Source organism: Hydra viridissima, unplaced genomic scaffold (assembly GCF_058129835.1).
Source record: "Hydra viridissima isolate aposymbiotic clone 2 unplaced genomic scaffold, HvirCarnegie_v1 scaffold_16, whole genome shotgun sequence".
Taxonomy (NCBI): domain Eukaryota; kingdom Metazoa; phylum Cnidaria; class Hydrozoa; order Anthoathecata; family Hydridae; genus Hydra; species Hydra viridissima.
Window position 1 is genome coordinate 7,263,996 of NW_028324315.1, and position 15,000 is coordinate 7,278,995.

General features: G+C 30.7%; 1 protein-coding gene and 1 long non-coding RNA gene across 6 annotated transcripts; one reads left to right on the plus strand and one right to left on the minus strand.

Annotated features, from left to right (window-relative positions):
• Window positions 1–2,185: 2,185 nt before the first annotated feature.
• LOC149877828 (uncharacterized) lies at window positions 2,186–7,708 on the minus strand. 4 transcript variants are annotated; one of them, XR_016447858.1, is made up of 5 exons: window positions 6,510–7,708; window positions 6,295–6,390; window positions 5,934–6,204; window positions 5,395–5,800; window positions 2,186–3,255 (listed from the first exon to the last, which is right to left on the minus strand). It is a non-coding gene; the product is annotated as an uncharacterized LOC149877828 (long non-coding RNA). The 4 variants fall into 4 exon arrangements; XR_016447859.1 differs by having other exon boundaries at window positions 2,186–2,625; window positions 5,395–6,204; XR_016447857.1 differs by having other exon boundaries at window positions 5,395–6,204.
• Window positions 7,709–8,554: 846 nt separating this feature from the next.
• On the plus strand, window positions 8,555–11,654 carry LOC149877829 (uncharacterized). 2 transcript variants are annotated; one of them, XM_090073700.1, is made up of 3 exons: window positions 8,555–8,720; window positions 8,877–10,598; window positions 10,824–11,654. In XM_090073700.1, the coding sequence occupies exons 2-3, from the start codon at window positions 9,471–9,473 to the stop codon at window positions 10,896–10,898; spliced, it is 1,203 nt and encodes a 400-aa protein (XP_089929826.1). In that variant the 5' UTR covers window positions 8,555–8,720; window positions 8,877–9,470; the 3' UTR covers window positions 10,899–11,654. The 2 variants fall into 2 exon arrangements, with proteins under 2 accessions (XP_089929826.1, XP_089929825.1); XM_090073699.1 differs by having other exon boundaries at window positions 8,877–11,654.
• Window positions 11,655–15,000: the final 3,346 nt, after the last annotated feature.

A 15,000-nucleotide genomic window follows, 5' to 3' on the forward strand; every position in this document is an offset into this window, starting at 1 on the left:
GACGTATACAAGATCTCGGTTTCATTATCAACAACACATTCAACATTAACGCTTAAAGAAGGAGGGTTTACAATATTTATAAATTCACTTCCACGTAGCACCAAATTCTATTAAAAATCTTTATTCTTTTTCTGATCGTTTTGTTCTTGCTTTACCATTTATGTACAGTTCTATTGAAAGAATTTTTTTCTAGTTAGCGAATTGCGATAAAACTTTAACTGAAACTCAAAATAATAATTAAAAAAAAACCCAACTTTCTATTCGCTTCTTGTTAGATTTTTTAAATCTAACAAGAAGCGAAAAAGGCTTATGGTTTGTAAGCTTTGTCTTGATTTTCTTTGTCACATAAGTCACTTGTTTAGGTGCATTATTAGGTGTAAACTTACTAAATAAAAAGGACATTTTTATTACTAAAAATGCCGTAATGTGATAGCAAAATATTTTGAGCTAGCCACTATGATTTTTGAAATCCCCTTACATTAAAAGATCTAGCCTTTGTGTAATTCCTTAAAAAAAAATGTGTTGGAGTTCCGGTAAATTACTAACAAAACCGTATGAAAACTGTGAATTCCACAGAAAGCATCGTCTTTACTTTTGTTCTTTAGTAACCGTACTTTAAAGAGAAAATGACGTTAAAGTTCGAAAAGCTAAAGTAAGATTTTTTGTATTTATTGACTAAAAAACAAAAATGCTCTGCGAATAAGCAAGTGATCTCGAAAGATCTTAGTGATCAAATTTGAGAATCGGTTTTTAAAAACGTTGTTTTGCCTCAGTTGACACATAAAATGTTCGCATTGTAATCAAGCTGTAGTTGAGCTCTCTCAATTTTTATTTTCTACAACCTTGCCAAAAAAATGCATTCCCTATGCAAAAGAAATGATTCAAATGGCACTTTTTTTTTTTTTTTTCCAATTGTGATCAGATTATGATTAGTACTAACGGTAGCACATTGTTTCTACTTCCTCGCTCTTATTCTCTTACCAACATTAACAACATTCGTAATTTCATAATTATCCCATTAATGCTTTAAAATTGACAAGCTTTAAAATTGACGAGCTTTAAAATTGACGAGCTTTAAAATTGACGAGCTTTAAAATTGACGAGCTTTAAAATTGACGAGCTTTAAAATTGACGAGCTTTAAAATTGACGAGCTTTAAAATTGACGAGCTTTAAAATTGACGAGCTTTAAAATTGACGAGCTTTAAAATTGACGAGCTTTAAAATTGACGAGCTTTAAAATTGACGAGCTTTAAAATTGACGAGCTTTAAAATGGACGAGAAAAGATTTACTACGCAAACTGTCTTGTAAGTGGCAAGGAAAATTATAAAAATTACACAATGCCTGGAAGGAAGAAAAATGTTGTTGCTAGTCTTTCTATAAAGATAAACGGAAAAAGAAAAATGTATATTACTCAACTTAAAGAAAGCAAGAAGAAGAAGCAGAAGCGGAAGAAGGAGAAGAACAAAAAACAACAACGACGGCCAAAACATGGACTCGCAAGTCAAAATCAATCTAAAACGCATGGAGGTTGCCGGCGAGCTCATTCCAGTGAAAAATACTGGTGCCTCTGGCTCGCTTAGAATTGCCGCTGAGCCCAGAGCAGCAAACAAGCCTACCGCCCCTGCTGTAGTCGCAGGAAAGAAACCGAAATAAAGAAACACATCGAAAATAAATCTAAGCCAAAAGAGAAAGCTGCAGTAAAAGAAAAAAAAAACGACAGTCAAAGAGAAAGCGCCCAAAAAAGATGCAGTGAAAACGACTCTGGTGAAAATGAACGCCAAGTGTACCACCCAACCGGCCCAAAGACGTTTTAAAGACGTCTTTAACAGGTACTTTTTTTGGTTTTTAAAACGTCTCCGTAGACGTCTTAAACATGAGGAGCGGTAAGAGGCTTTTTTAAGTTATCTGAAAGAGTTCTTTTTATTGCGTCTTTTAGACCACTTTTTCGACGCTTAACTTAAACGCTTTTAATTATGATCTTTTTTTTTTATAACTTTTATCAACTCAGTATTACGGAAAGAAAATTAATAAAAAATTTTATTACTAATTGTCCTTCGATAATATCAAGTTAACATTACTAAATACATAGGATTATTTTATAAGAACTGTGCGCCATGAATGTTATAAGATTAAAATTTGTAGCTGCACTGTTATCTATTTGGATAAATAGTAAAACACATATGTTTTCATGTCATACATATATTTGTAAAACACAAATAGTTTACACCCACGATACATAATAATATTGAAAGAGAAACGCATTATTATAACTATTCCTTATTATCTTTAAATAAAGAGGACTAACGCGGAACTATATAAATACTTACATCAGTTAGATTGTAGATTTTTCTTAAATAAAACTGTTAAATAGAAATGCAAAAGTACAAATATAAAACATACGCCTAATTAAAACATTAAAAAGAAATACTACTTCTGTATTACAAATAGAGTGGCTGAAAAATATAAATTCAAACCACATTCGTATAAAACTCCTCAACGTAATGCTTTCAAACGCAGTTCATAACATCTTTTTGAAGTGGTGAATTCTTTAGCTTAACTGATGCTCGAACTTGCAATAGCGACTCTTTTGATCACGGAAACTTTTACAGCATCTGCAAAAATTCTGCATGAACATTTTTAGTAAGTAAGAACAATTCCAACGTATAATAAAAAAAAAACAACAACAACTATATTTAAAGAAAATAAATAATTACAACATTGAATAATAAAAAACATTCAAAAACACAATAAAAACACCAACTAGCAACAACACTAATACAAATCATTTAAAAAGTTCAACAAAAGCAATAAACAATAAAAGTAATAATCAATTGCAAAAATAATAAGTGACAAAAGGAATTTGAAAACAATATGACAACATTAACTTAAAAGTATAACGAAGATAATAAACAAAAGCAATAGTTAAAAATATTGCAAAATATAATAGAAATCTTAACTAACACCAACAACAACAACAACAAAAACCCTGCCTAAAAAACATAACAGAAAAAAATGTGATTAAACAAAAAAAGAAGTTTTAAAAACTGAAACAGATAATGAAAAGAATACAGAAGAACATCTAAAAATAATAAAAAAAAAGTCAAAGATTGATAAAAACATTAATAAGTGATCATTTTTGGCAAGGAGATATGGGAGACAGAGAGGGGATACTCTGGATGAGAGAGATTGTTGATTTGAATCAGAAGTTGAAAACAGCATTTTGTTGCTCCAAAAACAAAGAATCCAAGCAGCTCTATGTATTAACAAAAAACAGAACAGTCAAAAGTAATTTAAAAACTTTATAAATATAATTAAATCAACTACAATAGCAACTATAAATAGTAGCAAGAATTTTAAAATGTGATAAAAGTAATAAACAGCAATAAGCAATACAAAAATTTTTAAAGCATTAGAAAAATGATAAACAATGGCAATAATAAACAACAAAATATGTGTTTAAAATATAAAAAAAAAAAACCTTATATATTGGCAATATAGAGTAATCAAAGTTCATTTTTAAATTTAATGACAATTAAAAAAACATACAACTATGATAAAAAGAACAACAATAATGATTAATAAAGAAGTAGTTCAAAAACATTAATACAAAGATTTTAAAATTTTATCAAAAGAAATAAAAAATTAAGGTAACAAGCAATAGCAATAATGAGTAAAAAAGAGAACTTAAAAATATAACCTGGTTCATTTTAAAATCTAATAAAAAATAGCAAACAATAACAATTATGAACAAAAACTAGTTTCTTTTACAGTAAAAACAACAAATAACAACAACAATTACACAAAGAAAAGGAAATGGAACAAAAGCAATAAACAATTAAAATAATAAACAATTGCAAATGAAGTGCTGCCAGCAAAAACTGCACGAGTCCATTAAAAAAAAAAAGCAGAGATAACTATGTCACTTCAATACTGAACTAAAAACCTTTCATGTGTACAAGCTATTTTGAACAAAAAAAAATATCTGAGCCGCATAAAAAAAATAGGATCAATTTCATTAATAAGGGGTTTTACAAGTGAAACAGATATCTATTACTTTTTTCAAATACAAACAACCATCATGGCATCCAAAAGAAGAAAAAGCCATGAAGAAAATTGGCGCAGATATTTAGATAAAAAAATTAAAAATAAAAAAAATGGAAAAAAAAACTGTTCTATAATTATAATGATTAACAGTTATTACAATAGAAACTCTTAATTGGTAAAAAGAACAATACTGCTGTATTAATTTATTTAAACAAAAGGGACAAGACTTGTGATAATGATAGCATGCTGTTGATTAATCTTTTATTATTTATCTTTAGTTTTTATAATGCATAAGCCTTGGTTTGGTTGTAGTTGTAGCTGCCATTATCGGTCACTATTACTATGTGGTATTTCAATGCATATTTGTTTATTTTATTAAATTACAAACTATTTCATTCCTTCCTTGAAACATGTCTGAAAAAAAATTCACATTTTAGCATAAAAAATACTACTTACTGTTTAATTTACTTAAGCAACTAAGTAAAATATAATAGTTAACAGAGGTATAAAAAAATTTCAATTAAGGAATGAAGTTTCTTCATCTATTTTTAAGTACATATTCTCAATCAAAAAATTATTAAATGCATGCTTACATGCGAGGATTAAAAACCTAAAGAAATATTTTAAGTTATGTTTATGAAAATGTCAATGAATAATTTTTTTGTCTCTAGGTAGTAATAAAGTTTCATTTTAAATTCCTTTTAATGTAGAAGTTAATAGCAAAATTTTTATAAATTACCCATAACTTTGTCAAACTTATATTTACACTATTCTTTTTAATACTAATTTATGAAAGAATGTAAACTTTTAGCAAAATACTTCACAGTCCAACATGATATACATATCTGAAAAGCACAGGTTTTCTGTGATGAAACAAAAAAATATGAGTTGGACAAACAAGAGGACAGTCTTTTATTATGTACAGATTGTGAAAAAGTAACAAACTACAAGTAAACCACTTATGTTAGTGGAGTATATTACAAAAAAACACATGGGTACACCATTTTGGTATCATTAACCTTGTTTCTCAAAAAACAACCTTATATTGCAAACAACCTTATGTAGAAAATGCTGCAGATAAAGGACCCGATGAAGCAACAACATTTTTAGATAATTATATGAAAGAAAACAAGAATGATAGAAAACAAAAGTTAACTCTGTTTGCTGACAAGTGCTACAGTCAAAAAAAAAGATATCTTTTGTTTTGACTGAAGCATTTGTCAGCAAAGTTAAAAATAATTTTCAAATCACAAATAATTCAGTTCTTTATTTCTTTGGTAAAAACTTAACAAACTATGCATTGCATCATTTTTACTTGTTTCTTACTCTAAAATAAAAGTATATTTACCAATTACAATTCTCCCAACATCCTTTTTTTGGGCTTTTTGTACCATCTTTTCGACCTGGACCATTCTTTAGCTTAACCATCACACCTTCTCTCATACTAGACTCTTTCACATCAGCAAATGTTATTTTCACAACATCTTTAAGTAAATTAGATAAACAATTAAAGTAAGCAAAATTTCTGAACTATTTTCAGTTCCTCTTTACTACAGCAAAGACTTTACAAAACTGAAACAGGGAGACGTTATAAGCAGAAGCAGAATTCAGTTGCTCTTCTGCTGTCTCAAACTCTTCTATGCTCAAAAGAGCTGTGATTTGTTTGGTGTCATTATGGACAGCTCTGCTTTGGTGAAGCTCATTCATGAACACTGCAATCTCTCCCAAATTCTTAAGAACAGCTTTTTGAAACTCTGTTAGAATAAATTGAAAAATATTGAGCAAATAGTCACCTGAACAAAACATATTCCAAATAATTCTTTATTGCAACTTTCAAGCTCAATCATATTGAAAACAAACCGCTTTAGCCAAAACAATTTTCCTTACGTGCACTTTCAAGAGGAAAAACTTGGGAGCAGCTGAATGCAACAGGTTGAGGTGTCCTTACCATGAGACAAATCATGCAGAGTTGAATGTGATAAAACTGAGTTAAACTACATGTTGGTCACAGGGTATCTTGACTGAGAGCGTGTTGCTTCTTTGAAACTTTGTGATCATTGACTGACTTTTGCAGATGAAGGAAAAAAAGAAAATGCTGGAGTTGGAAATGCTGTTAATTTGGTTTTGTGAGGAGTAAAAGCCGGTATCAATTGAATCTCTGAAAAAAGAAAAAAAAAAAAAAAAAAAAAAAAACATATTCATTTGTAAAACCTTTAGAAACAAACCAACAAATCGTGTAGTTTCTTACCTGATGTTTCATTTGAGGTCAATGTATTGTCAACAACAAAACCACGCTCTTCTTCAGAAGCAGACAGGTCTGATAGTTTACACACTTCCATTTCATCTTTAAAAGTAAACAAACACATAGCTGATTTAAAATCTTACTCAGACATAAACAATAAAAGCAATAGCAATTTGAAAACAACAACTATTAAGACATGCTATAAATGTTAAAAGACCTACCATCCTCACATTTCATTTTTATAAGTCTGTTTCCAGTGTGAACTTGGTGAAAGATTGAATCTCTCTGCCCCTAACACGTCTACACCACTTGGCCAATACACAACCTTTTTTTCTGTGTCAATCCATTTTCCTAAAATTACTCCCACTTCAGTTTTGCTCTTCTCTTACCTTTTTGTTAATCAAACTAAAGCAACCATTTTTAAAATGAGAGCAGCTCCAATCAACGGACAATACTAAATTGATTATCATGATCACAAATAATGCAACTGCTATTGCAATTCACAAGTGTTATAAATCTATTCTAAGACATTTTTGAAATACTAAAACGATCAATAAACTGTTGTTCTGAAAAACATTATAATGTAACACAGTTCTTAAATTCACAAAATGAAGAAGAATAAAAACTGAGCAAGTTGAAATTCTATAAGGGCGTTGCATTGTGCTAATAATAGCAAACTGATTTTGTTCTTTGGTTCTGCACTTAAAAACTAAACAAAACAAAAAAACAAAAAAACAAAAAACCTATGCACACAAAAACATTTATTTTTGCTCCGATTCATGCAAAAATACGGGGAAAACATACAAAACCATTATTGACAGGCAATACGCAAACCTTCTTTACTCTTACAAGGTCGGTCTTAAGAACCAGAACCCTTTTGGATGTAAATGCCTCAATTCATCAAACTTCTCAACAAAACCAATGTCAAAGATATTGGAATCCACTGGGCTGTTATGAAAACTTTTAGTATATTTCACCTTTAAACCATTGTACAAGTAGTTGTCATCTCCAACATTTTCAACAATCATAAAAAAAGAGTTCTCATCTAGAAAAGAAGAATCTCCAAAACTTACAGACAAGTTTGTACGCTTTGAAGTTTTAAATAAGGTTCTGACATTTTCCAATTCAAACTGACGCTTTGCAACTTGTGATATTGGCTTGCTGCACTTTCGAACTTGTTTCATCAATGTTTGCTGAAAGTTTTCAATAGGAAAAGCGGACATTCCATTCAGTGAACAGTTTCGATTTTCAACGTCATCTGAGAGATGAACCAAACTGTGAACGTTTGAAACCACACAGGTTTCACCATAAACAGTTGCACCACTTTCAACAAAACAGTTAAGCAAGTCGCTAGCATAAGATAAGTAATGAAGCCTCAACCCAATCTTACAATTCAACAAAATCTGCACTGCTAACATCGCTAACAATTTCGCTGTAAGCTAAAACGTCTTCAACGTGAAGATCGTGTTTCTCTGATACTGTAACACCACCACTAGAAGGTTCAGTCGAAGCTAGCATCTTGGTAATCTCGGACTGAATTCTCCTATACTTCTTACTGTATGCTCTAGCTCTTTCGTTCGTTTCAGTGCTATAAACATGACGATGACGGGTTAAAGTAAAAAACAAACAAACAAACAAACAAACTTAACGCACAGCTGTTTTGACCTGTTTCAAAAAACGAACTAGCTCTTGCATACCTGCGTTTGCGTCCGCATCGCACACTAAACTTACAAATAAAAACTACCTAGACCTGCAGAAGGCATCCTTATTTGCTAGTTTTAAACACTCTCCTTTATCAAATAGGTAACTAAGCATTACCGAATTGTTTTTACAAAACAAACACCGTGAGAAAATTGATCAGCCATAAACAACATAAGTTTTGCAAAGAAAAACCAGCACGTTTAAGAGGGAGTTTATCCCCCCGCTCATTCAAACTCTTGCTAAAGCAACTCTGTAAAACAGCCAAACAAGAACTCAAAAAACCAAAACAAAAATTTACTCAATTTACTCCTGATATCTGCAGGTTTCGAAACATGTATCGCAGACGCTCTTTTAATGTCTACTTTCAAAGCCTAATAGCACTTTCGCTGCCAACTACGAGTATACTTGTAGTAAATTGGCGTCATTTATTTGCCAACTACGAGTATACTCGTAATGAGCGGGACTTTGATATTTGCAAACTACGAGAATACTCGTATTGGGCCGGCGTCATAAGTTTGCCAACTACTAAACTAGTAAACTAGTAGTTGTACTAACTTATTTCAAATAATGTTTGTGCATGACTGGCTTTGTCTGTTCGTTTTTGTTTTTGTTTTTTTTTCTTAGCTTCACATTTGGTTTCAGAAAATATTGCATTCAAGTTTTTATTTTAAAAATCCAGCGAAGTTAATTTAAATGCGGATAAAGGCAGAAATAGCTTATAACAGATCAAAGTAAAACATTGATTTTGGTTTAATTTTATTTCATGAAAACCCAAGTGGAAACCTATTCTTTTGAAAGGTGCATTCTGAAACATTCGCCAATACATAACGGAGGTCTATTTTCACAAACAGCACATTCATATCGAGTTTCTTTACGTTTTATTTTAGAGCAGACTCGACATGGTTTGGTTGGGAATTTTTTCTTTTCATTCGGTGGCATCGAAGACAAGTAGCGGAAGCTATTACTGGTGATTCGAGGCACAACATGGCCTACTGTAATTACACGGCCTGATTTGTTGCATTTTCCGGAAAAAATTAAGAGGCCAGTTTTTTTACGGCTTATTTTAAATTTTAAACTATGTATGAAAGGTTTTATTAACAACAACAACAATAACAATATATTTACCAGTGAATATTATACAAAGGTGTTGAATAAAATATTGAATTAAAATATTTTAACAATTACTATATAAATATTTGTTTGCATGCATCGGTTTATGCTTTTATAGTCATTTAATATGTAATGTATTCTGAACTGATTAATATGTGAATGTATTCTGACTGATTGCCTGTTTCATTATATTCCATTAGAGAGTGGAATAATGAAATAGACACACAGACAGTCTATTATTATTACTGTATATAGTCGAACTGCTTTTTTATGCGATGTTGTTTAAGTGGAGATAATTCCAATAATAAATGTAAGTGAACTTTATATTTAAAAATAACTGTTACGCTTTTTTGATTCGTTTTAGTAATAAAATGGTTAATAAATGTGTTGTTACAAACTGTAAAACTGGTTACTCTAATGGTCCAAAAAAGTCAACATTTCATTTTCCTGAAGAATCTGATTTGCGAAAACGATGGATATACTTTGTTAATAGAAAAGATTGGGTTCCATCAAAATATTCAGCTATTTGTGTTAATCATTTTGATGACAAATTTATTAATTATGGAAAAAGATGCACCTTAAAATGGAATCTTCTTCCAGTTCCAACTATTCAAACTGATGAAATAAGTGGATCATCAACTCTAAGGGTTCCAAAGTTGCCCCGAAAAAAACCAACTTTGAGATATTTAGGAAAAGATGAGTTTGAAGATTTTCAAAGTGTTGATAAAATAATTAATCTTGATTCTTTGACAGAACAACATTCTCCACCAGGCTTTACATTTAAAAAAATGCATGATAGTGTTGTTTATTATAAACTATGTTTTGATGAAAAATCAGGCATACCAATTGTTTTTGAGTCAATAACTGTAAATAAAGATCTTTATGTTTCATTGTCATATAAAGGCTATCATATTTCTTTACCTGAATGGTTTCGTAGTGGTCATAATTGCAAATTAACAAACTGTAGTATGTTAGAAAATTTTCCTGTCTATATTAGAAATAAAGCCAATGATATGAATTCAATTTTGACAGAGTTAAATGAAATTAGATACTATTCTCCTCAAGGCAGACCTCCATATTCTGCATCCATTATACGCTATGCACTAATTTTACGTCACACTTCAGCACAGTCTTATAAGTTATTGTTAGAACAACTACCTTTACCATCTTTTAGTTTACTTAGAAAAATCCAAAGTGGTGATATAAATGCGTATAAAGCTATAACAGTTTTGTTACAAAAAGGTTGTGTATCAAGTGATTGTGTGCTTCTTGTGGATGAAATGTATCTGCAGAAAGCAGCCCAATATCAAAGTGGGAAATATATTGGTGAAGATTCAGAAAGTAATCTTTATAAAGGTGTTGTTGTTTTTATGATTGTAGGGCTTCAAAAAGCTATTCCTTATGTTGTGAGATCATCACCTGAAGTTTGCACAACAGGAACATGGTTGAAAAAAGAAATTGATGAGTGCATTACCTCATTGCACCAATCAGGTTTTAAAGTAAGAGCTATTGTTACAGATAATCATTCTACCAACGTTAATGCATTTTCAGAGTTACATAAATCTTATACTGGAGATGGAAAACTATTTATCATCCAGCTTATAATGGAGTTTTAAAAACATATCTATTATATGATATAATCCATTTAATAAAAAATGTTAGGAATAACTTGTTGAATGGAAAAAAATTTGTTTTTCCTTCTTTTTCGTTTGATTTCTTCAGAGACAAAGTTGAAGTTCCAGCTGGTTTTATTACTTGGGATTTATTTCATAAAGTTTATGAAAAAGACCAATTATTAAATGGAAACTTGAAAAAAGCGAGGAAAATCAATTGTCAGGTCACTCATCCTGGAAACAATAAACAAGATGTTAACCTTGCATTAGCGATTCTTGATGAAACAACTACAGCTGCGATACTAAGTTATTTTCCTGAAAGAAATGATGTAGCACAATTTTTGTCATTGTTTCATAAGTTATTTATCACACTTAATTCAAAGCAGATGTTTAATACATCCAATCAGCTCGGCAATGCTGCTGTAAAAGGAGATAAAAAACCCACATTTTATAGAGAAATTGCAAATTGGATTGAAATTTGGTCAACATGTGAATATTTTACTTTAACCAAACAAACTTCTCATGCTCTTATCACAACATTACGTACATTACGTCGAATATCTGAAAATATTATCCAGAGGTGGACTTATATGTCCAAGTCAATCCTTGTCTGATTTTATTTGTCATCTTTTTAGTATTCTAGATATTATTTCTCCTATTCTAATCAAACATTGCAGTTATTCTTTATCAATTAAAAGTTTTGCAGAACAAATTTTTAAGATTTATTATAGCAGTGTTGATTTTACATGCGAGAAACACACAGAATGGGGAATTAAATATGGATCTCGAATTGTCATTAATATTTTTTATAATAATTTACAAAAAGAAACTACAGATTCTGTAAGAAAAGATCAAGTAAAAGAGTTTAAAAAAAGACAAAGAACTGATAGCTAGTGCTAATAAGATTTTTTCTCAAATCCTTAATACATATAAAATTACAAACCTTTGTTTTTATTTCCTCATAAGAGTTGTAAGAAGTCTTTGCAAAATGTAAGTTTAATTTAGTAGCATTTTGATACATAGCTATTTGAAAGCCTATTTCAGTATTTCATATGTTATCGGAATATACTGAAACAGGGAATCAGTTAGCGAAAAATATTGTATAGCATAATGTAATTACATGATGATAATCTTAAGTTTTCCTCGACCATTTTAATAAAATAAACATTAGCCGTAAAAAAACTGGCCTCTTAATTTTTTCCGGAAAATGCAACAAATCAGGCCGTATAATTACAGTAGGCCATGGGCACAATTTCATTCAAACGTTCACCCAATAAATCCGTAACAACTAATTCTCTAAACTTAAGCTAGAAAATTGTTTTATCTACTCCGTATTTGGTGTTTAGACAGTAAGCATTAAACAAAAAAAGTATCAAAGAGATGAAGTGCTACTTTTTTATACCATCTGATTGTCTTTCTTAGGCAATCATAATATGATACCATTTGTTCCGCCCTATCTACTCCTGACATATATTGATTGTAATCTTTAATAACGTTTGGTTTCCTTTTTTTCACTCCTCTCCTGTTTGTCACTTCAATCATTTGCAACGAATGCAAGTTGCTAATCATTAGCACGTCTCTTTTGTCTTTCCGTTTAGCAACCACTACACCCTCTCTGCTTCTGCTTAAAACGTCTCCCTGTTTCAGTTTTGCTTTCGTACACTCTTTTGGATTTGACTTTCGGTTAGTTCTCAAAGTACCACAAATGAATGTTTTTTGATTTATCATGTGCTTTGTTAATTCAAAAGAATTGTAAAAGCTATCGGTGTACAGGTGATAACCTTTTCCCAGAAATATTTCCGTTAAATCTAAAACAATAGCTCCCGTTTGAGCCAACAAATGTTTATCGAGAGTTGTCTCGCCAGAGTTGATTTTTGCTTTTAGTACAATATCATCTGATTCGCAAAGCTCCTAGAACTTGATACCATACTTGTGTCTTTTGTTTTTCACATACTTCCTGAATAGAAGACGTCCCTTCCAAAGCATTATTGACTCATCGATTGATATATTTTTGTTAGGACAGTAGATCTTATCCATTGTATTATTTAAGTGATCGAGAAGTCCAATTAAGTGATCGAGAAGTCTAAAAAGTCATCTTTCCGTTGGAATCCGAATCTTCAATATCATCATCTTCACTATCCTCACAATCTTCCATAATCATTTGTGCTGATCCAATCGTGGAATATCTGTGTTGAGCTAGTAGGAGATAGATAAATTTATAAATTATCTAGTTATAAAAAAGAAATTACTCATCTATAGAACACATTAATTAGCATACTGTGTAAAAAATTCGAAGTGCACACTAAAATGTTTTTTAATGTATTAAAAAACATCTTATTGTGGACTTTAATCTTTTTTTTTTTTTCACATTTTTTAATAACATACAATATTATGTAGTTATCAAATATAATTTAGCTTCTAGTCTAAAAAAACACAGCAATTTAGAATTAAGAAAACAAAGTGTAAGTTACCTTTTTTACTCATGATAACTGCCAATGTGCACGTGCAAAAAAGTTGAAACACTATTTGTAATAATAATGCATCAAATAAGCTACATTACTACACCTTTTCAAGATGTAATTGAGAACTTGAAAGTTGTAATTAAGAATCGTAAGATGTAATTGAGAAATGCAGCATGTAATTTAGAAGTCGCAATATGTAATATAGAACATGGAAAATGTAACTAAGAAACGTAAGATGTAATTTAGAAGATGAAAGTTGTAATTGAGAAAAGTTTATAATACATATTTCAAATTACATATTGCGATTTCTTATTTACATGGTTGGTTTTTCAATTACATTTTAAAGTTTCTGAATTACGTGTTGTGTTTTTTATTTACATATTGCGACTTCTAAATTACATGCTGCATTTCTCAATTACATCTTACGTTTCTTAATTACAACTTTCAAGTTCTCAATTACATCTTCAAAAGGTGTAGTCACCGCAATGAGTTATACTCGTTACGGTGTTGTGAGTAAACTCGTACTTCGACACTGGAGAAAAGAACTTCTTCTCGATTGCCAAACAACGAGTATACTCGTAGTTCTTTTTTTTTTTTTGTCAGTTATATTCAGAATAAAAAATACTATACAATTATTCCAGATTAAAAATATTTTGTTTATTGAAATGTTGATATCTGGCCTTGGCAACGAGAACGAAACCGCGCAAAACAGCCTCGGCAAAAACGAATCATTGCAGACATTATGGCTCGGCAAATAAATAAAGCATAGTTTAAAATAACTCGGCGGCGAACGTGTTAGCGTAGGTGTATTTCCCATAATTAGCTCATTAGGACAGACCTCTTGTGGGAAGATAGGCATTTGCGACAGAGGCGAACTTCTATGCTGATTTTTTGCCTTAAACAATAATAGACCAGGAAACGGTCCACGTGAATGTACGACTTCTGTCCATCTAACGCTGGAACCGCAAATCTTCGGAATTTTGAACATTCACGTGACTAAAGGGGAGGAGGTTTTACTTTGGAAAGGTTTTTGTACGAACACAGTTGTGTAATATTGAGCAACACTTTTTTAAAAAGTTTATGTCACAACAAGATCTGGCAAAGAACCTGCATTAAATGGTCTAGTTGTAAAATTATTCTTATAGTTTATAAAGGTTTTATTTACTTGCGTTGCAGTTTTCCGACTTTTTTCTTTTTTTGAAATAAAATTCAACTGATGTTATATGTTTGGTGTAGTACCATTTTCTAATCACAATAAGAAAATATCAATTTTGTGCTTCAGACAGTAAAGCCTACAAATATAAGTGAAATTATAATTATGTGAACGCGTGAAGTTTTGAATTAAAAAATATTTTAATGCATTATATTTACATTGTTCATTGCTTTAAGTTATTCTTTCTTTTTTCTTTTTCTTTTTTTTATTTCATACAAAAAAAGACTATTAGGTTATACATTTAAAATACAGTTTAGTTTTTCAAAACTAATTTTTATTAAAGTTATTATTAATTTTTGCCGTAAAAAAACAGGGCCCCCCTCAAAAAAAATCCTGTCGCGCGACGAATGGGCCTGTAATAAAGAACGCTATGGTTTTACTCCTTTTGCTATCAAAAATCAAACTGCTGTCTATGTTGTCGTTATTTTAACAATTAGTTTAATAATTCCTTAAGACCATGTAATCAAACATCAAAACCCTGTTTTCGAAAGCTCGTTCAAATCAATAATCACCATCATCAACACAATTCACTCCTCATATAACTCATCCCTTTCCCTTCCTGACCCCATTCCCCCTTCTCCCTTCAAAAAAAAAGACCACAAACGGTAAGTTT

Coding starts and splice junctions, on each gene's coding strand:
- LOC149877829 (XM_090073699.1), top strand. CDS start 9,471: ATGGTTAATAAATGTGTTGTTACAAACTGTAAAACTGGTTACTCTAAT.